Source organism: Alosa alosa, chromosome 24 (genome assembly GCF_017589495.1).
Source record: "Alosa alosa isolate M-15738 ecotype Scorff River chromosome 24, AALO_Geno_1.1, whole genome shotgun sequence".
NCBI classification, from domain to species: domain Eukaryota; kingdom Metazoa; phylum Chordata; class Actinopteri; order Clupeiformes; family Clupeidae; genus Alosa; species Alosa alosa.
In genome coordinates, this window is record NC_063212.1 from 13,690,406 (window position 1) to 13,714,588 (window position 24,183).

General features: G+C 42.7%; 1 protein-coding gene across 1 annotated transcript in view; it reads right to left on the bottom strand.

Annotated features, from left to right (window-relative positions):
• Nucleotides 1–23,691, bottom strand: part of LOC125289837 (ATP-sensitive inward rectifier potassium channel 10-like) — a 25,822-nt gene extending 2,131 nt beyond the window's left edge. The window contains exons 1-5 of the mRNA XM_048236900.1: nucleotides 23,121–23,691; nucleotides 11,635–12,003; nucleotides 10,710–10,921; nucleotides 9,808–9,939; nucleotides 6,805–6,982 (exon numbers count right to left, since the gene is read on the bottom strand). Coding sequence (XP_048092857.1) covers nucleotides 6,805–6,982; nucleotides 9,808–9,939; nucleotides 10,710–10,921; nucleotides 11,635–11,998 — 886 coding nt within the window. The 5' untranslated portion in view covers nucleotides 11,999–12,003; nucleotides 23,121–23,691. The remainder of the gene's footprint in view (nucleotides 1–6,804; nucleotides 6,983–9,807; nucleotides 9,940–10,709; nucleotides 10,922–11,634; nucleotides 12,004–23,120) is intronic.
• Nucleotides 23,692–24,183: the final 492 nt, after the last annotated feature.

A 24,183-nucleotide genomic window follows, 5' to 3' on the forward strand; every position in this document is an offset into this window, starting at 1 on the left:
GTAGAGTCCTGTTCTGAGCTACTACACAGATCAAATAGAGTCAGTGAGCTGTCACTGAAACACAGTAAAGCAGATACAGTAAGGGGAACACGCGAAACCTCCGGATAGCCGGCCCATTATTAACGAGATGTGGCACGTTTTCATTTTTCAGCATCCGGCTCAAGTAGTTTTATCGATATTGCCATTACAATGCCCAATCAATAGACAATGCTAAAAAGGCCTTCAATATATTACGTGTGTGTATACATCTACTTTATATCTCTTTATGTATATTTATCTAACTCCCCCTAATTTTCCAATTCCCCAATGTGATCAGGAGGCATTCATTGACACAGAATGACCCCAGGAGGTTATTTAGGGATGCAGCCAGGGGAGCCATCAGCCCCGGGGTGTCTGTGTCTGGAAATAATGTCTATGGGGGTTTTCTTCGAGCACAAGGTGCACACAGTCGTTTCATTTCATGCCTTGCAGGAATATACCGAGTACTCTCAATACCTATGTCATGTCACACAATCGCTTTCATATTCACAAATAGATCACAAGCCACAAGAAAACATGCTTCTCTCTCTCTCTCTCTGGACAAGTCAAACAGGTTTTACTGGTGTCATAACAGGCTACATCAACATGGGCAGACTGACATAAACAATAAACACCAACAACAAACATGTGAAAATACATTAATTGTTTTAAATGAGCTTAATCATCGAGGAGTTAAGAAATCACACAACTACAGACAGAACAACTGTTTACATATCTAGCATATCAAGTGTTCACCTAATATTGGTTTACGTGGAAGTTTTATCACAGTTAGGAAAGGAATCTGTCTGCAACCTTGCCAAATGGCAAGCGACAGTGAGAGTAGCCAAGCCATCTGGTCTGGAGTCCTTGCATACTGTCCCACACCTTTGTGAGTCTTATATGCTGCGTGATGCCAAGGTGATTCTGCTTAAGAATTGCCATGGAATTACCGTGTGGAAATCACCGACAGGTCCATAGAGCAAGGAGTGGCACTGGGAGATTGAGCAATCATCCAAGACCTCTGGGTGATAAAGGGACTCAAAGACGACGACCACTACACTAAAAAGATATCTTCTAATCTCCACTGCTCATTTCATCCAGCATTTAATTCCAAGTCCTTTGCTGAGTCAATCTTGCAACTGCAACTAACTCCACAGCAAAACTAGAGCTCTCTAACAACACAGTATTAAACTACATTTGCTCATCAGTTGCACCATTTAATTAAAAACAAAACCAATGGCCTTTTCCTTTTTAGTTTTCACATCTGTGACACTCGCAAGTTGGTGTTTTCAGATACATGGGGATATAGAATCATCTCACATACCACTTGAGAGAGACAGATGACAGGTGTACGGTGGTGGTGTGTCCCTGACTTTTTGCAGATGGATATGTCTGGTATCGGTTCCCCCATATGAGTGCTAAAATTGTCTAAATGTACATTTTGGCATATTTTCACAGCATACTGACTACATTTTTCATATTGAAAAGAAAAACATTTTGCTGTACACGCTTTTCTTATAATGTGAAGGAATTTAGCAGAATTGTATACTGTATGGCTTTTTTAAATGCTGCATCTTTCCTTATGGGAAAGCCATTAACTAAATGGAAACATAATTTATCACTAATCAAGAAGACATAGTAGTGTATACCTACCAGGGATTGTCTTGCTTTCCATTGTTTACAAATGACAATTTCTGTCTATCTGTCTGTTTCACTGCAGATGAATGTAACTGGTAAATGGTGGACCAAAATTGTTTAGTGAAAGGGGTCTGTGATCGGCAGTGGTCTAGGGTCTCACATGGGGGGTGTGATGATTACGCAATCATGCGGTCAGGTCACGGGAGATGTGGGTGGGCGGTCGCTGATTTCATCATATGGTGGAACTGATACCAGACACAGTACACCTGCCATCTATCTCTTATGTGGTACGTGAGATGATTAGTCACAGACACACAGACACAGACACACAGTCACACACACACACACACACACACACACATACACACATACACACAGTGGTGTAGTCTAGTTAGCTGTAGTAGGTATACTGGGATCAACCCCAAATGTTAATATGTATCCTGTGGGTATACTGAGATGGTGCTTTTTAAGTGGGTATACAGCATAGTCCTGCGTATCACGTAGAGTACACCACTGCGCGCGCGCACACACACACACACACACACACACACACACACACACACACACACACACACACACACCACATTACCTACACTGACTACTACTACTGCTACTGCTAACTACCTCAACACCATAACCCTGTGGTATAAATGATGGTAGTTTGGGCACAACTTGTTTAGACACTGAGCTGCAGTGTTTCAAATAAAGTAATTTAACACATGCGTCATTGTTCACTTTTTTGTCAGGACATTGCAGTGGTACATTATATAGTGTGCCTGTATAATGCCCTCTTGATGAAGGGTTCACGTTAGGTGTTACCAGGAGAACTAGTTAGATAATTAAGTGCTGAATTACTGTAACAACCCCAGTGAAATGCTCATGAAGACATCCCACAAGTATCAGTATGATGGTCCTGATATGATGTGTTATGATGATACATGGGCCAGGTTGTTGGGTAAGATCACTTGCATGTGACACAAAGATTTGGCCTCTTTTTTGGAGCTGGAAAGTCCCAAAAAATAAGATGTTTCTCGTCTTAAACTGATAGCTGTAACTACTCATTTCACAGAGTTAGGTATTGCATGTTAGCTGCTGTAACTGGAGTCCTGTAGAAGCCTAATGTTTTGCAAAGAGCAAGGGAGAGAAACAGACAGAGCAAGGGAGAAACAGAATGAGGACAAGAGAGGAGTAATTGATAAGACAGAAAAACAGATAGACTGGCAAACAGTCAGACATAGGGGTCATCCGATTACCCATCCTAGCGTACTATATACTGTAGTAGGCGAGACACAGTACGTCACAATTGTAGTAGGGCTGAATACTTAGTAGGCATCGACTAGTAAGCGAAAAGCACCCGGATGGCCTACTACCTCCACAGTATTCAAGGGTAGCTCACTACGCTATCCCACAATTCAGCAGGAGCCCGAAAACTGTAGAAGAAGACGAGTCAACACCGGGAAAATCAGAAACAAACAGACAGACCGAGAGAGATAAAGAGAAAAACAGAGAGAGATTGAGCAAGTGGAAAAGGAAAGAGAGCAGTCAGGCACCCCACCATACCACCCACCCGGGTCTCTGCATCAACAAAGAAGCCAGGCTCATTGGTATGGCAGTCAGAGCACACGTGCAATGGTTACAGCCTTCATCACAGAGAGTCAAAAAAACAACAGAGCCGGGGAACACATCAGATGAACAGAGGCAGCAAAGGAGGAAGGAAGGAAAGGAGAGAGGTAATGATAAAAGAGAAGGAGTGAGCGAGAGAATGAGTGAGGGAGCGAGAGAGCAAAAGATAGACAGACAGACAGAGAGAGAGAGAGAGAGAGAGAGAGAGGGTGGGGGCAGTGAAAGTGTGGGACAACAGGAGACAGAGGCTCTAATGGCTTCGTCTGTCGTTAGTCAGACCAAGAGTCCCCTGAAATTCAGTATACCCCTCTCTCACACACACACACACACACACACACAGAGAGAGACATACACAGACTACATTCACACATTGACACACACACACGTACACATACAGTACACACACACACATAGATCGAGCGAGGGTAACTCTCCAGTAACTGGATCTGTGGTCTACGTGTCAGCACCATGAACTGTACTGCTTTGTGTTCTAATGAGTTGATCTGGCACTCACACATACACATTCCAGTCCAGAGAGAGAGAGAGAGAGAGAGAGAAGAGAGAGAGAGAGAGAAGAGGAAAGAGAGAGTGGGATAGAGGAGGAAGGAGAAGAAAGAGAGAGTGGGAAAAGATGAAAATTAGATTACAAAAATGGGCGGATAGAGAGAGCGAGAGTGAGAGAGAAACAATAAGAATGAATGAGAGCAAAAATTGAGCGTGTGATAGAGAACTAGAGAGGGATTAAAAAAAAGAGAAAAAAATCTATCTGTTTGTGCCAGCACCTACTTCTCACTCAGTCCCCCTGAAACCCCTTCCTCATCCCCTCTCACTACCCCCTGCATCACCAGACAGATAAGCCCCCTACGTTCCAGTAAACACGACACCCCCAGCCTGTGCCTCCTCCTCTTTCAAAAACACGTAACCTCTCAGACAAGCCTCTCTTTCCATCACAACTTAGACCTCATGCACTCTGACCCCTTCCCAATTAGATTACCCTCTCCCCTCTGTCCCTCTGTCTCTCAACCGCCACCCACCCACCCCCCACCCCAAACACCCCACACCTGGCCACTTCCACCTCCAACCAACCCTGTGCTGTTGGACCATCATCACCAGCCTCAAGGGGGCAGCACCCGCCTCTCCTGCACACTGCTCTGCTGCTATACTGTGCTTCTGCATCTATAACTGTTTGAATCATGTGTGTTTCTGAGTTTCGCAGGGTGCAGGATTTGTTGTCTTTCTTTGTTGCTTGCATTGTTTTGGCATATTCCTTCATCATAAATAACAGGAGGAAGAGAAAAGGCATGACAGTACTGCTTTAAGTATAAAACTCTGTGCCCTAAACATCAGCAGTGTTTGTGGGTCCCCTTCCTGATCCATGTCCCTTAGTAGCCTATCCATATATTTCCTTAAATAATTGAGCCAACAACTGTACACATTAATCTCTAGTGGTTATTACTGAAGTCAATAATGAACTGTTAATACCCCCTTTAGTGGCCTGCCCTAAGAAATGATAATCTATGACATGTACTTATGTCAGCTGAACTCAGACCACACCTCAACCCTCCTTTCTCAAGACACTGTTGCCTACAGTTAGTTACCTACGGTGAAATAAGGTTAGTTTTGAGTATTACACTTTTAAGACAACACTATTTTCTTCCTGTTTATTCAAATAGCTATCCCCTTTTTATGCCTTTAACAGGACAGCAGTGACAGGAAGCGAGTGGGAGAGAGAGAGATGGGGTGGGATCGGGTTATGACCCAGGCCGGACTCGAAGCCAGGTCCCCATGGGCAAATGGACTCGAATATAGCATGGGCGCTGCAACCAGTTAAGATTATACATATGCAGAGCAAGATAGTTCATCGTAGTTCATAGCCTGGGTTTTCCCATGCTGCCTTACGCGTGCAATTTTATTCATGCTGCTAGGCAGCCTGGATTCTATGGACTTCGTTTTCACCTCAACGAAGGAACCAATCACTGAACGGAGGGAGGGCAGCAAGACGATGAAGACACACCGAAGCCGTTATGAGCTATATACAGACGCATTTGATAGACATTCGGAGCGCCCAATAAACGGCTCTGGGCAAGCCAGGAATTAAGAGATTGTTTCCATCCTGTTACAAACTGGGGACCTTTTGTGTGTGAGGTGAACGTGACAAACACTCCACTATGGAATCTTGTGGTGACACAATTTCAACAGTGGCAACACTGGTTAGCACTCTGGACTTGTAACCGGAGGGTTGCCGGTTCGAGCCCAGACCAGTGGGCCACGGCTGAAGTGCCCTTGAGCAAGGCACCTAACCCCTCACTGCTCCCCGAGCGCCGCCGTTGAAGCAGGCAGCTCACTGCGCCGGGATTAGTGTGTGCTTCACCTCACTGTGTGTTCACTGTGTGCTGTTTGTGTTTCACTAATTCACCAATTGGGTTAAATGCAGAGACCAAATTTCCCTCACGGGATCAAAAAAGTATATATACTTATATATATATAACACAATTTAGCATAGTTAATGGAAATGGTTTTAATGTAGCCAATGTCACTAACTCAAGAGGCTAAACTGTTGTGTTCTGTTCACCTTTTTAAGTGAGAAATTAGTTAACAGCCAGTTGGCAGCTTTCTCAAAAGTAAAAATGACTGTTACTGCGTTACTGAATTTTGTGCTCCAGGATTGACTGTTGCTTAATTTGACTATATGCATTGGAGAGCATTCCAGTGTGGGGCAAAATAAACCATGCTGTGCCTTTTCTGGAGTGACCTAAAAAAGCTTCCCTCCACTATTTTTGCATGTAACTTAAAGGTGCAGTCAGGGATTTCGCAGGAAGTTTGTTGCGTTTGTTTTATTTATTTTTATGTTTAAATTTATTAGTAAATGCTTTTGTGCAAAAAACATACACTATATTTTAACCAAGGCTCAAACGAAACACGCCAGAGAGGTAGCCTATGCCTACCTTCAGTATTGCCAGAGAAATTCCAGGCAGGGTTTTAGTTTTGCTTGGGGGACAGGCCCACTTTGTTTGTTTCCAGTTTTCGGAGCCTGGGCTGCCTACAAAGACTGGGCTTTTTTACAGTGTAATCCCGGAATGGGCAGCTAGTGGTCGTGAGGAGATGATTGCTGAATGTGGCAAAAAAAAAATGATGGGCTAAATGATTGTTACTGGTCCATGTACAGGACCTCTCCAAAATAGACTGATCATGTTCCACAAGTGGTACTAGCAGTTTTTGCAGTCTTCAGTTCCTAACTGGGATCTTGACTACCTCACCCTCTAAAAAGATGTGATGAAAAAAGATGAAAAAGGGTCCGCAAACACTTTTTTGTGTTTATATTTTAACTTTTTGTATTCATCTTGTTGTGCATCTGGGTTATGCACACGTATCGAATGTGTACCTTATCATTTTTCTCATTTCATTCTCATCCTCCTTAATCGAATGAATTGATCTACACCCCCCCACCCCCATCCCCAACAACCATTCACGACACTAACCTGACTCTCAAGCTCTCAACCCAGGATGCACCTGTGCTCTGCATACCTTTGGCTGCCCAGGCCCTGAGTGGGCTGCTGTCATCGATGATGTGGTAGAAGGTGAGAGGGAGGATGAGGAAGGGGCTGTCGCTGGACGTGTCCACCTTGAAAGCCACGTTCCTCTGGTCCAGACGCACCGTCTCCCCCTCCTTGGTCAGGGAGGTCTGGAGCAGCTTGCCAGTCACCTGGAGTCCCAGGAGTTTAAAAAACGAGAACAGTTGGCCAAACTTTTGGTAATTTACTTGCATATCAGCAATTATGTGGGAATAAAGTGTATGTCATGTTCACAGTAAATCATTATGGGATGCAATGTACATATTTTTTTCCGACATTTTAGAGATTAGGCATATTTCTTCTTGGGTGCAATGCAAAATCGACTACTTTCTCAATTAGCATTGATCTGCCCCCTTGGCGGTGTCACAAAGTTGGGCACTCAATGCTTATTGCATTATGTGTCTGCAGGGTCGCTGCTGGAGAATTTGAGCCCTATAACGGACAGTGATTGTGGGCCCCCCAATAATATATAGTATTATTGGGGAGGGGACTCTCTGGGGGGCCCCCTGTCAGTGCTGGGCCCTTAGAATTGTCCTCACTCCCCAGCAGGATGGATTTGATCTTCACCTTATAAAGTGAAGATTCTTGGACCCCTTATTAAAGCTGTAGCAACTGGACTATTAGTAAAAAGGATGTTAATATTCACAACGTCACTGCACAACTAAGGTTGTGTACATTTGTTCCCACTTCCAGCACAAACAATACTTTAACCCCTTTGCAGACTGAATGTCATCAGTACTGGGGTACTAAAATCAGAGCATGCAGTCTGCAAAAGGTTAAGCTTATTGCACAGGATTGAGGTGTTGTGGATGGTCATCTACTTGATGGTTTGTGGCACCAATAAACAATTACATGACAACATGACAACAACAGTATAGCCTTTAGTGTCACTGTCACTTAGTATTTCTTTTAAGATAACATTTCAGTAAGACTTTTTATGTGGTATATTTAAGAATATGTTGACTGGGGTTGTGGCATTCTGGGAACAAACTTCCGCTGCTACAGTAGGGTTTAACTGCAGTGCAACCATGATATGTGCTCTCCATACTGACATCTATAGCTGAAGCCTTGTTAGTTCAGTAGGTACTGTGTCAGTTTTGTAATGGTTGTAAGTTCAATCCTCACATGGGGAACAATGCTTTTTTATCAACTATAGTGATAAACCATGGTTATCATTGGTTATGGCTATCATGGTTATGGTCATGGTTACCCAAAAACATAAAAACCATGGTTAATCCATGGTTAATTTTAGTTAAGGGCAGCCAATAATTTTGTAAGACAAATTAAGCCACCATCTGATAAACTTTGGCTGAGCCAGCTAGAACTAGTTGCATCACATAGAGATATACACACACGAAAAATAAACGATGAACAACATCAATTTCCCACTTGATTCACCACAGCACAGTCTTGTTCTCGTAGACAGGACTCACAGATAATTGACGACCAATTGAAATTGTCATGTTTTCTGTACAGAAGAAGCAATGCATTTTTTACTTGCTTAAATGACAGAAAGAAGCAAACAAGGTAATTTTGATCTCACTTCTCACATACGTTCATAATTCCTACGTAGGCCTACACAAACTTTTGTTAGATCTTCAGGGCCCGGTTGCACAAACACCTGAACCAAAGATTGATGATATGAACCAAATATTCTGGAACGGAGGGATTTACTAACCTGACCCTAGCCAAATGAATTTCGTTCCGCTTAGCTCCGCCTAGCTTCACTCACATCCATCTGGGACCTCTTCCATTGAGAGTGATTTCTGCAACTGACTTTATGGTTCAGCCAATCAGGGCCTTAGGGGCGGGAGTTTCATAGATGTGACATAGCGTAGAAGCGACTGTGAGACTGTTATTAGCGTCACGGGTTGGCTTCGATGTGAGTGGTTGAAGTAGCACGTCAATAGATGACGGACAAGTGGCTTATTCAATCATATGCAAGCATTTTTTGATTAGGCCCAGCCTTCTGAAGCAACACTTCAATGGATCGTTTCCAGATGGATGAGTGGAGCTAGGCAGAGCGAAATTCATCTGGCTAGGGTCAGGTTAGGGATTTACAGCATTGAACGTGATATTACTCCAGTAACATTCCACCGTTTCCAAAGATTGCTGCGTTGCTAGTTCACGACGAATGCTTCCGTGTGCTAATATTAACTATAAAGTTGAATAGCGAATTACATGTCATAAATATATGCATAATGTTACTCTGTTAAATTTGACAAGTGTGCATCTATTCTTGCACAGCATTAGGGACTTTATTAGGCTACTTGAAAATGTTTAGTAGCCTACAACTTACAAAATAAATACATAATTTGTGAAAGTAAAATCGTGGGTTTTTTTATAAAATTGTATTGCATTTTGTAGTGTATAGTGTAAGCCATGCATTGCTTGGAAATATTGAGATCTAGTAAATCAATATAACAGACATCTGTATATGAAGTGGCAGCTTTAGCCATTTGTAGCTATAAAAATGTTGGGCAGTAGCCATTTATGTTTTGGCTGAGCCGGCTAGCCAGCCAATAACTTCATCAGCCAGCCATTATTCTCAAAACAAATGGCTTCGGGGTCTACTCACACATACAGACTCTACTCACACGCGCGCGCACACACACACACACGCGCGCAGGGGGCAGCCGTGGCCTACTGGTTAGCGCTTCGGACTTGTAACCGGAGGGTTGCCGGATCGAACCCCGACCAGTAGGCACGGCTGAAGTGCCCTTGAGCAAGGCACCTAACCCCTCACTGCTCCCCGAGCGCCGCTGTTGTTGCAGACAGCTCACTGCGCCGGGATTAGTGTGTGCTTCACCTCGCTGAGTGTGTTTCACTAAATCACGGATTGGGATAAATGCAGAGACCAAATTTCATAGGATCAAAAGAGTATATATACTTATACTTACTATACTTATACTTAAACACACAGAGCACAAACTCATACACACACACACACACACACCTGGCAGCCCAGCAGCAGGCTCTTGCGCATGTTGGCCACACGGATCATGAGGCAGGGCCGTCCCTCGTGATTGGCCACCACAGCATGCTGGCTGAATTTTACCGTTTCGCCCCGCTTCTTCGGCCGAGCCACCTGTGGGCAGGAGAGAGATCAGCAGTGTTGCACACACACGCACGCACGCACGCACGCACACACACACACACACACACACACACACACACACACACACACACACACACACACACACAGACAGAGAGAGAGAGAGAGAGAGAGACTCTCACACTCACACACTGATTCTGCCATGTCAGCCCACATTGACTCTGAATCATACCGAGATGGACTCATTATTTCGGGAAGTGGTACATTAGAGACTACAGCCCAATAGCACCATAACAACATAACATTAACATGAGTTGTGGCACAAGCAACCTCAACTCCACAAGTACACAACACATATATCCATAATACTGCACACATAAAGCCACATGCATGCAAAAACTTGACCAAAACTTTTTTCTGTTGATTATTTGATTTGTACACTCAGATTGACTTTACCCTGCCGATATCTTACCCTGAAGAGAGACCATCCTCAGTGCAGCAAGAGACACAGAAAGGAAAGAGAGGAGAATTATACGTAATATGGCAAGGAACTTAATTAAAGGTAAAATCAAATATCCATCCACCCATCCATCTCCAGAGGGAGGTGGTTTGACACAACAGATACAGAAAAGAAGGAAATGTTACAGGAAGTACACAGGGAAGGAGTGACAGGAGAGAGTGTTAAGATAAGAGTCAGCAGAAAGGATGAAGATCAAACTAAGAATAAAGAGAGAATGACAGAGACGGAAGAGAGGTACAGTTCATTTTGGCATTCCAGAACATTCTGCCTGCCGATGCCTCACCTTGGCGAGGAAGGTGCCGGTGATGAAGATCTCCATCACCATGGTGATGACGAGCTGCAAGATGAGGAGGATGATGGCGGCCGGGCACTCCTCTGTGATGCAGCGGAAGCCGTAGCCGATGGTGGTCTGCGACTCCAGCGAGAAGAGGAACGCCCCGGTCAGTGTCTGGACCTGCATCACGCAGGGTGTGTGGTTCGAGGGGGGGTCGAACTCTGCAAAGGGGTGGGAGTGCTTTAGGTGTGACACAAACCATGCTCCCAACATCCCCCTCATTCACTACATACTGCACTCTATAGTGAGTTACTGGTTATTCACTAGTGCACTACATTTATTCCCTACATGCACTATGTACTTAATGGGGTGGTGGTAGTATAGTGGTTAAGGAGCTGGGCTAGCATGCAGTAGACTTGAAAAGTTTTGAGTTCAATTCCCAGCTTCCACCATTGTGCCCTTGAGCATGGCACTTAAGCCCAAGTTGCTCCAGGGACAATGTAGTCCCTTGAAATATAATTGACAAGTGTAAGTCACTTTGGATGAGAAGTGTCTGCTAAATGAATACATGTAAATGGGTGGATGTTTCAAACACAAGTAAAGACTCCTCATAATGGCTCCACATGAAATACAATTTTAGCAAATTTTATTTCATTTCTCTTTATATCTTAATTTTAAGACCCCTCAAGACGACTGATCTGTTTTTTCACTTTCTTCACCACTGCAAGGAACTTATTTTTCACAGGAGTGAACTATCGTTTGAGGTGCCCCTATAGTTTCTTCTATATTTATTTTTCTCAATCGTCTTTTCTATGTCCCTAATTCCCTCTCAATCTGGCCCTCCCGCTCATTTCAGCCTCCTCTCCTATCTCCATTTATCGTCACACAAATGTGCACCCAACATGCAGGCAGGCTTCCAGTGTCTGTCTCTCACCCAGCAGATCCCCGTGCACCAGCGCCACCAGGTACCACAGCAGCCCGAACAGGAACCAGGTGCCGGCGAAGGTGGCGGAGAACAGGAAGAGCTTGTAGCGCCACTGCATGTCCAGGAAGGTCGTCCAGAGGTCGCGCAGGTAGAGAGCGCTGCGGCCACTTACATGCTCGATGTGCACGTTGCTGCGGCCGTCCTTGGAGAGGACACGGCGACGCCGCCTCAGAGCGGCGGGACTCATACCCCCGCCGCCTGCTCCCCCGGCGCTAGCCCCGAGTAGCGGCTTCAGCACGTCCGTCTGCGTCTGGGAGTGGCACACCTTCTGTGGGGAGGGGCTGTGTGAGGAGGGGGGCGTGGCAGTTGTCATGGTTGCTAAAAAAGGAAACGCAGACGCACAGACACACAGATGGAGAGAGAAAGGTAAAGAGATATGTAAGCTAGAGCAAAATGGAGAGTAGACAGTGAGTAAGACAAAATAAATGGAGGGGAGAATCTTTATCTAAAGAGTCCATCAAACACACCACTCTCTTCAGTGCTTCTGAAACAACATTGTTGATTAGTTGAAAAAATACATTTCCCAGGCCATGTCCACACGTAGCCAAGTATTTTTAAAAACAGATATTTTCCTCCTTTTTGTTTTAAAATAATTTTGTCTACACAGATTTGTGATGTGCTTGCCACAGGGCTCAGCACAAAATAACTATGATTTACAGTGTGGCACAATCCAGGGATGGGCAGTATGTATTTGTACATACTGTATTTAAAATACGTATTTCAAATACAAAATAGTATTTTGACATTTCTATTTTATTGGGTTGAAGAAAATGACTTTGTATTTTGTAGTTTAAAAATAATTGAGATTCAGGAAGATGATCCAGTGCAAGATGAGTAACATGTAGGTTGCTCACACATACACTACACCCCCTCTCTCACACCAACCTCAAGTGTTTTGAGAACTTTAATTATCATTTTTTTCTTGAGAACTTTAACCATCGGAACACATGGAACCGGTTATGTGGTTCCCCTGCAACATTGCTCAAAAATGGCATCAATATAACCTCATATAGAGCTTACGTGGTATTTGTGGTTAAAAACCAACTAAAAGGGTAATGATCCTGATCAACAGCTTTACACAGTGCAATATCAAGCATTCTAGGCACGCAGTGTCTGTATTACATACCAGTGTACCATGAGTTTGAATTAAGGTTATTTTAAGGTTATACAACTGCATTTGGTTGTTGCATTGGGTTGCTGCATTGGGTTGCTCCATTAAAATAGATTAAATAGACAAATATGGTTGGCAAAGTGATTCCATGCTCCCTTTAGAGAGTATTTTAGTGTTTTAAAAATACAAACATATGGTACTTTATTTTGATACACTTAAAATTATGGTATTTGCTATTTTATTTTAAAATACAATTTGATGTATTTTTGCTCATCCCTGGCGCAATCAAAGTTCAACATATTCTAACTTACACCTTGGCACGCACAAGAGCGGCAGAGCAGCAAAATGAAAACATAAGTCTTATGAGAGTATCTTACATCATGCATTCTCCTTTCCAACAAAGTGTCACATTGTTTAAAGCTGTTAATGGTGTGTAAAAATAATGTTGAAATGTTTTACTGTTTATCTGAGAACCAGATAAACACATTTGGTCTTAATTCTAGACATAACTTGTCCTTGTCCTCCTTCTCAGAGTCAGGTAAGTGGTTACCTTATTTCTGCTACTTTATAGTACACATGTAGGCTAGCTTCAACCTCCCCTTTTGACCCCAAGCAGGACACTTACCCCCAAGGTATACTATTAGAGTACACGTTTACATTGTGTTTGTTAAAAATGAATATCAGCTGATTTATCGTTTAATGGTTTTTGAAATTCTCAAATATTGAAATCGGTATTGTTTTCTAAAATCACATATTGGTCGGATTCTAACCTGGAGGGTTGCAAGGACAAAGTCAAACAAAATGACAAAGGTACAGACCCATGTAAAGAGAGACAAGGAGGATACAGTGAATTTGGCAAAAAGAGACTAAAGATGGACAGACCGAGAGAGAAAGAGAGAGGGAGGGGGTGGCGATGAGGAAAAGAGTGTAGGGTGGCCGTGTAAAAATGTTTAGATGGAGATAAAGAGGATAGGGGGGAAAAAACACTGGGAGGAGTGATGAACAGCACAAGAAGGAAAAACACAGATTGCGTGACAAGGTTGAGGGGAAAAATAGAGTGCGCATCAATGCCATTATCAAGTGTCCTCTTTTATTTAGATCTAAAAAGCTCCATAACAAGGACCAGTGTTATACGGGCGGCCTAAATCTTGAGAAAAGGACGCAAAGAATGACTCAGGGAGAGGACTCACTGTCATTCAGAGTGAAAGAAGAGGACTGCTGAATAGGACAGGGACACTAAGAAAAGATTTTAGTGGAGGGGAAAAAACAAATCTAGTGGAGAAAAAAAGGAAACAGGATATTACTGTATATCAGAGACACATGACCACGTCTTGATTTTTTTTTTCTGTGCTTTTTCTGTCCTTCGCTCTCGCTCACTAATGCTTGGCTCCCTGAAGAGTGGACTTTATGGCCACTGTCCACTGGTCCATTAAGGAAAGTCTCCCATTCACACTGACCAGCTGCCCCTGTCACATTAAAAGCCTCCATTCAGGCAAGACAAGCAGCTGCCCTTTCAAAATAAAAGCCTCTCAAATGCTGACCAAAGCATCTGCCGCTTTGCATTAAAAGTCTCTCAAATGCAGTTGGAAGGTAGTGTGCCCTTTCACAGTAAAGGAACTCTTTAATGCTGACTTTTGCTCTGGTCACAGTTTCTTGGCCAGGCTTAACAGACACAGGGATGACTTCTATAAAAGGAGAGAGGGGGCCTTCATCTCAAAGATGTGGTGATCAGCATCTTCACACAAGGACTTCACTCACTTTCATGCCTCTTTCATCTTTATATAACATTCAATGGACACATGGAGATTTCATACATGTGAGCCAATGGCCGGTCTGTCCACACGTGTGAAATCATCACATGGTTCAAAGTTATACTCAAGGAACTATTTGATTAAGTTTGTATAGTATTGAGCTTTAGAATGTTCCTCAGTATATCTTTATATTTTTACAGCTGAGATACAGAGAGATATGACTATTTATTGTGTTGTCATTCCACCTAATTTGTGAGATGCCTGGCTGTAATTTCTTCTAATGTACATAATACACATAATATATTGTACATAATATATTCTATTCATAACATTTTTCAAGGGGTGTAAAAAAACTAAATGACACAACTCTATCATTATAGAGCAAATTATGTCTGAATTGTGGTCTATATACAGTTTGCCAAAGGGTGAAGCTGATGCCTTCTTCTGCTGTGGTATTGTCAATTTTACTGCTTTTGTTCACTGTAATTGTATGCTGCATCAAAGAAAACATTTAATTTTACTGTGCTGTTTCCATCAAGTGTCCCAGTCCTGTAGAGCTCTACCATAATCAATCATCATCAGCACTGGGTTCAATCGAAGCTAGGGAAATATTTTGTAAAAATCAAACAAACAAATGTGTGTGTTATGAACGGGTCAGGGTTAGTTGGCTAAGCAGAGCAAGTATATCTCGGTGTCCTTTTGTCTCAGGAAAAAAATCACCCAACTGAGTCCACGTGTGAAGCCCAGAGGAATAGATCCCTGCCACCCTGACTGGGCTGTCGTCACCCTCACCCTCTCTGTCTCCTCGCTGGACACGGCTTGGTGTCCGTCCCCCTTACACACACACACGCAAACACACACACACACACACACACACACACACACACATGCAGACAAACACACAGACACACACACATACACACATACACACTTCCCTAAAGCTCCTTCCTCTCTTGGGGCCTGGGTGAGCTCACAGAATGGTTCAGCTTCTTCACATTTGAGTGCATAATCTCTTCACAGGCAGGCAACTGTGCACGATGCCTTCACTTTGTTAGTGAGAGGCCACACAGACCCATGTGGTGGTCCATTTTCCCTGGCTTACCATAGGCCCAATAGGATTTTCTCTTACCCTCTTTCACAGACTGGGAAAGGAGATTAGCGGCTAGATGTGACACTTTTTTTACAATTTTTTTAATTCCTATGTGGCTGGTCATGGGCATAGGAGAGAACTGTTACATTACAGTATATCTTATGAGGTCTGCACATGTACCTGTTGTGCTGATGGTGTAATGAATGGATATGGAAACTATAGATTTTTGTATATAATGATTACTCAATGTATGCCTGTAGATGTAGTCACACTAACACCACTAAGCTGATCGGTGACTGCAAACAGGAGAATTATACACTACTGTAGGTATCAAATGATTATTCTTTTTTTGACCAAGGTATTCCTAAATTTTGATCAGCCAACCAGGTGAAGCACATACACACACACACACACACACACAAACACACAACATAGCTCATTGTAATGAACAATCCAGCATTTAGGGACCCTGTCTGTCTTCCTTCATGGATAAGAAAGGAGGACAAGTTAACAGCAGTTTAGAATGGCAGGATAAACAGCCTGCACTTCTGTAGTCTGTTAAACACTTTTCAGTGTGTGTGTGTGTGTGTGTGTGTGTGTGTGTGTGTGTGTGAGTGTTTGTGTGTGTGTGTGTGAGTGTTTGTGTGTGTGTGTGTGGGGTGTGTGTGTGTGTGTGTGTGTGTGTGCCCTGACATACAGTATGTAGGTGTATGTGTTAGACAATAGTTTCCTTTTCAGGGTGAATCCTTGTTTGAATCCAAACATTTTTCCTCTCCTCCTCTCTCTCTCCATTCTGTCCTTTGCTCTCTGTCTCTTTCAAGCTTCCTTTTTTCTCCCGCTCTGATTCTCCCTCGTGCACGAATGTCTAAATACTGGCCTTTGTTTTTTCCTCTGTTGCCTTTCCGGACCCAATAAAATAAATAAATAAAACAAAAGAGAGAGGACCGAGGAGATCTGATACAAATCGCTCCTCTCTGACCTCTCTCTCCCTACTCTCTCTCTCTCTCTCTCTCTCTCTCTCCCTCCTCCTCTATCTCTCTCTCTCTCTCTCTCTCTCTCTCTGTGTGGTGGGACAGCTCATACTGTGGGCATGAATAGGTATCTGTCTGTGTCTCTGTGCTCTGAATACTAACTGAGAGAGAGAGGGGACAGAAAGAGAGAGAGAGAGAGAGAGAGAGAGAGAGAGAGGGCAGAAGAGAGAGAGGGAAGGGCTTGAAAAAGAGCACGTGTGATAGGCCAAGTGTACACACAGCTGACCCTTAACCTCAACTGAGTACCCTCCCACACTTACACACACACACACACACACACACATACATTCATACACACACAAACACAATCACACACAAGTAGGAACACATTCTCGTTGACTGGCATTTTGTTCAAAAAATAATATTGTATTATCTATAAATGCACTTCTCTGCTTGGCATGTGGATACAGTATATCACACACTTCTTCTGCTCTCTCCTCTGTCGCACTGTGTAACTACCCCTACCCACTGTCTCTCTTTCCCTTTCTCCCCCTCACTCTCTCTCTCCTCTCTCTCTTCTTTCTCCCTGTCCAGTATGCACAAGAATCCTTTGTTTGGAGAAGAGATGAAAGGGACAAAAGCCACCATTGAAAAATACGACTGCGTATGTGTATGTGCGTGTGTGTATGTGTGTGTGTGTGTGACAGAGAGAGAGAGAGAGAGAAAGAGAGAGAGAGATATGTGCTTGCTCGAGTGTATTTGTGTGTGTGGCCGTAGTACACAGAGACAGTGAAATCGAGAAGGAGAGAGAGAGAGTGAACGGGAAGACAGTAACAGAATAAATGGATCTGTGACGCTAACTGGTATTCCTAATGTGTACATTGACTTCACAGCTCAGCACAGATGGCTAATATGACAGAAGTATAGCAATAGAGAAAACTCCTTAGGCCAGCTTCAACTGAATCACTGAGGAACTCTCTGGACAAGTCTTACTAAATCCTCCACCCCCAGAGGTCCACTTTACAAACCCCCCCCCCCCCCCCCCCCCACCCCCCCACGAAACAATCCACAGTCCCAGCAGTGTACACTACACCCACAATCCTGCATAATGCGCCCCACGCGCGGGACCGCTGGACCACGAGTGAGTGGTGGCCTCCGTGGCCTAGAAGACCCGTTTCTTCCACATCAGCAAAATGCTTCTTTTCCTCGTTATTCTCCACATCAGCAAAATGCTTCTTTTCCTCGTTATTCTCATATTTCAGATGTTGGCTCTTACACCAAAGAGGTCAGAAGTGTGCACTCCAAATGACAATACAAGAACATACATGTGCTCATATGGTATCATTCAAGGAAGTAAAAAACTGTCTGAGACTTACCAACCAGCAACCTCACCGCACACACCAACATACAGCATACAGGCTTGCTGGCATGCTAACTTGCTGTTGTTGGCATGCTAACTTGCTGGCATGCTAACTTTTTTTTTTCATTTTTGCAGGGTGGTCCAACTCATGGAACTATGTCATACAGTACTTGGCATCTTGTTGAAATGACAGATATGTTTCTCTGCCCATCATGAAAATGAATTGCCTTCAAAAACGTGTTTAAAGAAACTGCAGATTAATCGGTGAGCTGATATTATCGGCTGATATTAGGTATTTGCTGAACTATCGGTACAGAAAGGAAGCAGCATGCGAAGCAGCATGCACTGGGTTGAGCGAATAGCCCAAAAAATTGTGTTGTGATTGCCACAGGGCTCAGCTCAAAATAGCTTTGATTTACAGTGCGGCAGAGTCCACATGGTTGAACTTCAACCGCAACACATGCAAGAGCTAGCCTGGTTAGTACCTTATCTCAATTGAAATTGATACCTGTATGAGAGTATCTTGCATTATTACACGGCTCTTCACAAGGCAAGTAGAACGCTCCATTGACTTGAATGGGATTTCCCAAAGTTCTAGCGGTCATTATTTTCGAGGAAAGGACCTCTAAAAAATGACCGCTGTCAATGGCAACGGAGTTTGTGCTTCTAATTAAGTTCTTTCATATCACTACGCAAGGACTGGAACTTCATTCAAAAGTGAAAGCAGACAGTTGATCAGCTGTGTTCTAAAGAATGTTTGATTCAAGTTCAGCATGTGTTGTTGCGAACTATTTGTTTCTCAGCAAATGCCACAATGAACGGTAACAAATAGGCTAGGCTATGTAAGCTAAAGTTATATCGTGGGGAGTTTATTATTTCCTTTTGGCAAGTAGTCGCGTAATTGCCGGACAATATATGCCGGTCAATATTATTGGGTTGAAAGTCCCTTCAGGGCGGAACAAGACCCCTCCGCTGCGCGTCGTCTTGTTTCACCCTGAAGGGAGTTATTTTCCCAATAATAACCGGCGTTCCATACATTATCCTTACTTATGCGTATGTGTTAACGTTAGGCATATGTATTCATAGGTCTATACTAAGGCAATGATTGGATGGTGTTCAGTAAAGTAATGAGCGTTTACATGAGTGATGAAAGACAGTGAAGCACTGGTGAATAAGTGTGGCATTTTCATGAGTCAAAGGCTGAGAATTAGTGTATGGTTTTGCAGATGTGGTGGTATGGGGTTAGGGTGTGAGTGACATGTTTCAAAAATTGTGTGATGTGCATAGATTTTGTGTGTAAACAGTTGAATACTGTTTTTGCAAAACAGTGTCTCTTCCTCCTCCTCTTCCTCTCAGTGGTACCTTTTCTGAACCACTGTCACCAATTTCTGTTGTTGACAATGGTTCACCTGTTGCCAAGTGTTTAGGACTGATATTTGCGTTTACAGTTATGCACCTAAATGACACTGATTATCTTGTTTGCCCAATAATAACAATATTAACACAGGCATAAATCCTTTTTATCATAATATGCTGATGTTTTGCTACATGAGTGTAAGGCTTCGCTAACTGTGGAATACTTTTTATGACTATCAACTGGTCTTTCCAATGTGTTTCTGCACAGAACCGCTCGTGTTAAGTGGAAAAATACAGGTAGTATAAAAATAATATAAAAAAATAATTCCGTGGAAATGCATGGATTCCAGTTGCTGCTACTGGAAGAAAATGGAATCCATGCATTTCCACTGAATTATTTTTGGAATCTGATCCCTTATCATACCTGTTCATTCTTGCTCGTCGCTCGACTTATCGTGACTAAATTCAAGATGGCTGCAAACGCTAAACTTTGTGAAGATACTGTCTGCATAAATCGTCTTGTAAGTAAACTACCAGTGCTTTTTCAAAGTTCTCAATGTCTCGCTTTAAATGTCAGGGCCCTCGAAGTCTACCAATGAAGTGTGGAGATACATTGAGCCTCGTAAATGGTGTAAAACAGTGATTTATTTGCATGGTTAGCCCGATGTCGGGCACCACCATTGAAAAAGCTGTTGGTAGCATCGGCTAACTAGCGCAAGATTTTGGAGTGCAGGGGACAAGCCGAGATGGGCTATGAGACATACGCTCACACTCGGTATCATGTTTCAACACACTTTAGGTCAATATCACACCAGAATTCTCCTTTAATTTTTTGGGGTCCCTATGAAGTAGATCTGGTAAAACAAATTTAGGCTAATCAGCGTCCCATATCAATGTAAAGAATGATTGAACTTACAAGAAGCAGACTTTGCCACAGTGGAATCAACTGCAAACTACCTCTATCATTTCCGTATCCAATGAATTTAGCACAACAAATTTAACAGGTCGACCTCTTTTTAAACTTCCCTTTTTGTGCTATAAATGCATGCCTATTCGATGATTTTCATTTTATTAGAATCGAGGCTAAGGGTACACTTTGCCATTACACCTCAGTCCAGCAGATGGTGGTGGTAATGTACCCGCTTGCAAACAGCCAAAAAAAAAAAAACTCACTGAAGAAGAACAGGCCAGTGAACCCTTCTGCTTTTTCGATGAGCTTTTTTTTGGCAGTTTGCAAATGGAGTGCATTACCACCACCATCTGCTGGACTTATGTGTAATGGCAAGTGTACCCTTTAGCCTCGTTCTGGCCGCCGGGTGAATAAGGCGAATTGCCCACATACATGACTTGCAAAATGGGGGACAAACAGAATAACATCCTGCAAGGTGTCCCGATATACAGAATTAGTTAATTAGTCTTTACGCATCGGGGAGGTCTTTGCTTCCGTCTCCTCCATTATTTCATACCTCAGCGGATGTTATCCCCTGCATAAATCCTCATGTCAAATCCATTAAGAGGTTTTAATACTGTTCTGTAGTGAGAGTGAACATCAGCTATTAGGTATTCAAGGTCATGGGTCATCATATGGGGTCCTAATGTTCTACCTCAGTATCTTATCTGTATCGTTTTCTAATTTTTGTCTTGAAGCACTTAACACACCTGACAATTCAAGCTCCTGAAGTTAGCTACTTTTTAATATTTTTCCACTTTTAATGTTCTAAGGGGGTGATGAAACATAAAAGAATAATGCTTTTAAGTTGTCTACAGGGTGACATAAAATGGCGGCACAAACAAAAAAAATGGTTTTACAACCCATGTTGACCATTTTGGCTCCCTCAGTTGACTTTTCTTTTAATTTTTTCCAACTTCAGACATGTCCAGAGGGGATCGTAAAAGAGAAAAGTTGGATCTAACACTTAAGTTGTTCACAATGTGGCATACTATTGCAAGAAAAAGGAAAAATTGGTTTACATTTCATGCTGTCCTTCCAAAAGGATAATGAAATTACTATTGTTATGGACAAATCGCTATAGGTCAACTTGAGAGATGAATATAGGGAATTGCCCAAGGGATATAATCGGGCACCCACCCTATTCTTATGGGGTAACCCCTAGGCAACAAGAAACAGCAGTAAAAAAAAAATCTTTAACCAACAAAACCAGGTTCACCAAGATTCTGGCCTTTGGCTCCCGGAATATGATAAGCATAGCTTATTGTCATGATTATAGGTATTATATTTAACTGAGTGGTGACATTTTGGCTTATTAGAGGAAAAATGACTAAGTATTTAAGTATTTGAAATAGGCTACTCTAAATACAATCCCTCAAAGTATTTTGTTACAAACTACATTATATTTGTTTCAGTCCTGCAAAATACAAATAGCAAAATACACTAAAGTAATTAAACACATATTTAAAATACATATGATTAAAATACTGCCCATGTCTGCCTCATACAAACATATCTCTCTTTTATATTACAGTAATTCTGCATTGAATAATTAACTGCAGACTACAGTGATATTGGAGGATCGGCCTTCTCTTTTCATACGTCCCTTAGTCAGATCACAGCCAGATTTGTGTTGGCTGTGGAGTTGCTGCAGTATCGCATCTGATCTGGGATCTGGGATCGGCTCGCCTAAGAGGAAGTGCCAATGCAAATGTGCCTCCCTCTGCCAGCTCCAGTGTAGTGCCCTGACCCAGTCAAACTCTGTACGCCAGGCACCTGTGGCTCTGGACTCAGGGTTTTGTGTGTGTGCCCCAGTCTCAAAGGGGGAAAAGCCTTCACTTAGTACTCTAGCTCTGTCTTATAACAGGAGGGGGGGTGGGGTGGGTTGTGGCATTGCCTGGGGTGCGTTTCCCAAAACCATAGTTGCTAACCTGTTAGTTGGTTGGCAATGGGAAATTGCATTGCAACCAACAAAGTTGCTAACTTATGGTTTTGGGAAACGCACCCCTGTGTGTTTATATTGTTTTAAGATCAACAAATCCACATGTACTGTCCGTCCTCATACATTTGTGCTAATGCATTCTCATGCACACAAATGAACACAAACATTTGACTTTCCCATGATTAACGTAAGTAGGGACATAATGATGAGCATGAAAGTCACTGTGTACATGCAGATACATATGCAGATGTACGAGACATAAACAAAGAATTGTGAAACAGCCCGTTTCTTGCCAAAGACATTACTGTTTTTAGACTAGGCCTATGCATTTTTTGCTTTGTTTCCCAAAACTATAAAGTAAACTGGATAAATGTGTCCAGCTGCACCAAAAAGGTTATTGCATGGTTGCTGTGGCTCACTGACCACTCACCTGTTGCACGGCTCACACGAGAGAGACAGGCTGAACTGTGAACTGTGATCACAATGTAGCATGCAGGTGATTCTGTAAAATGCTTGCTGATGTATGCACTGTGACCTGACCTTTTAATTTAAGTTATCTATGCAGATTAGCAAATGAACTGAGCTTCACAACGGTAGGCTATGAGCTAACTTTAGACGCAGATATTGTTTAATTAACAGTCACCTGAGCCAGCATTATTACTGATTTGGGTTTGATCAAGACCTTCAATGCACTTACAGTAAACAGGTGCAGCAGCAGGTGCGTTGGCTAAAACGGACTGCGGCCAATCAGATGAAATTACTCATAGATTATGTTTATTTCATAATTTTGTAGACATTCACTTCATCGTCTGTAGTGATGATTACTTAACTATGGTGGGCTAATTTCAACAAGACTTCATTAATTATTTCCTCACGCTCACAACCATTCACAGAAAATTACTTACCGCTTAGCTGGTTTTGGAAGTTGCGGTCTAGGGGTTGTTCGTTTAACTTTGTTGCTCCAGCTGATTGACTTTCAAGGAACCATTAGCTGGATCAAAAAATGCAGATATCGGGTGAAAACACGACACAGATCCGCGCGCTATTGTTGACACATCTGTCCCTCGCATGTTCACGCGAGTCACAATTCACTTTTTCGTTTAGATTTAGCCTATTTCTTTCAGACTTGACTCATTGTTTCAATCCAAGTCAACAATGTGTTACTATTCTAGATTGGATAGACTGAGAGGTTTCGATCAAATGTCTTGAATATTAATCAAAGTTCACAGCGAATTGAAGAAGAATATGTCAATGGTTTCCCGTCAGACGTTGAGTGTCAGTCGGTACCGGTCGGTGCCGCTCGGATGTTACCGATTTATTATGTAATGAGTTTAACAGAAACATCTAAAACAACTAACGTTAAATGCTAGGACTTTTTCCGTCTCGATAAGGAGGGCATAATGTGAAGCCCTCTCGATTTCACTCGCCCTCTCATTATGGAAAAAGTATTCAGTCAGTCTTTCTCGCTCTCCGGACCTTTTAATTCATTAATTCAAATCTCCACCCCGAACCTCCACCCACCCTCTGTCTCTCTCTCTCTCTCTCGCCCTTCGTCCCTACATTGCTCACTGTCCTGATAATAGGTCCCTTGTTTAGATTTCTTAGACTGTTCAGTCTGTCAAGTCTGTACAAGGCCTTCTGTAAAACTGAGAAGACCTGTCATTTTGATAAACGATAAAGACCTTAGGTTACACAAATAGTTGTTCACGTCTGCCAAAATGTTGTTCGATGCTTGATATAGCCTAAGTTATGAACTAAAGCCATCTGTAACAGGCTACTGTAGCAAATGCAAAAATAATATGTTCTGGATGGATAAGCGCATTATTATGAATATACTATTATGCTAAAAGAAAAAGTTTCAGTGTCAGGAATGATTAAATCGTGTTCAATCAATCACAAATGTTGTAAGTAGGCTATCTCGTGGCAACACAGAAGGGTCGTGTATGGCCATGGAATTTCATTTACTCT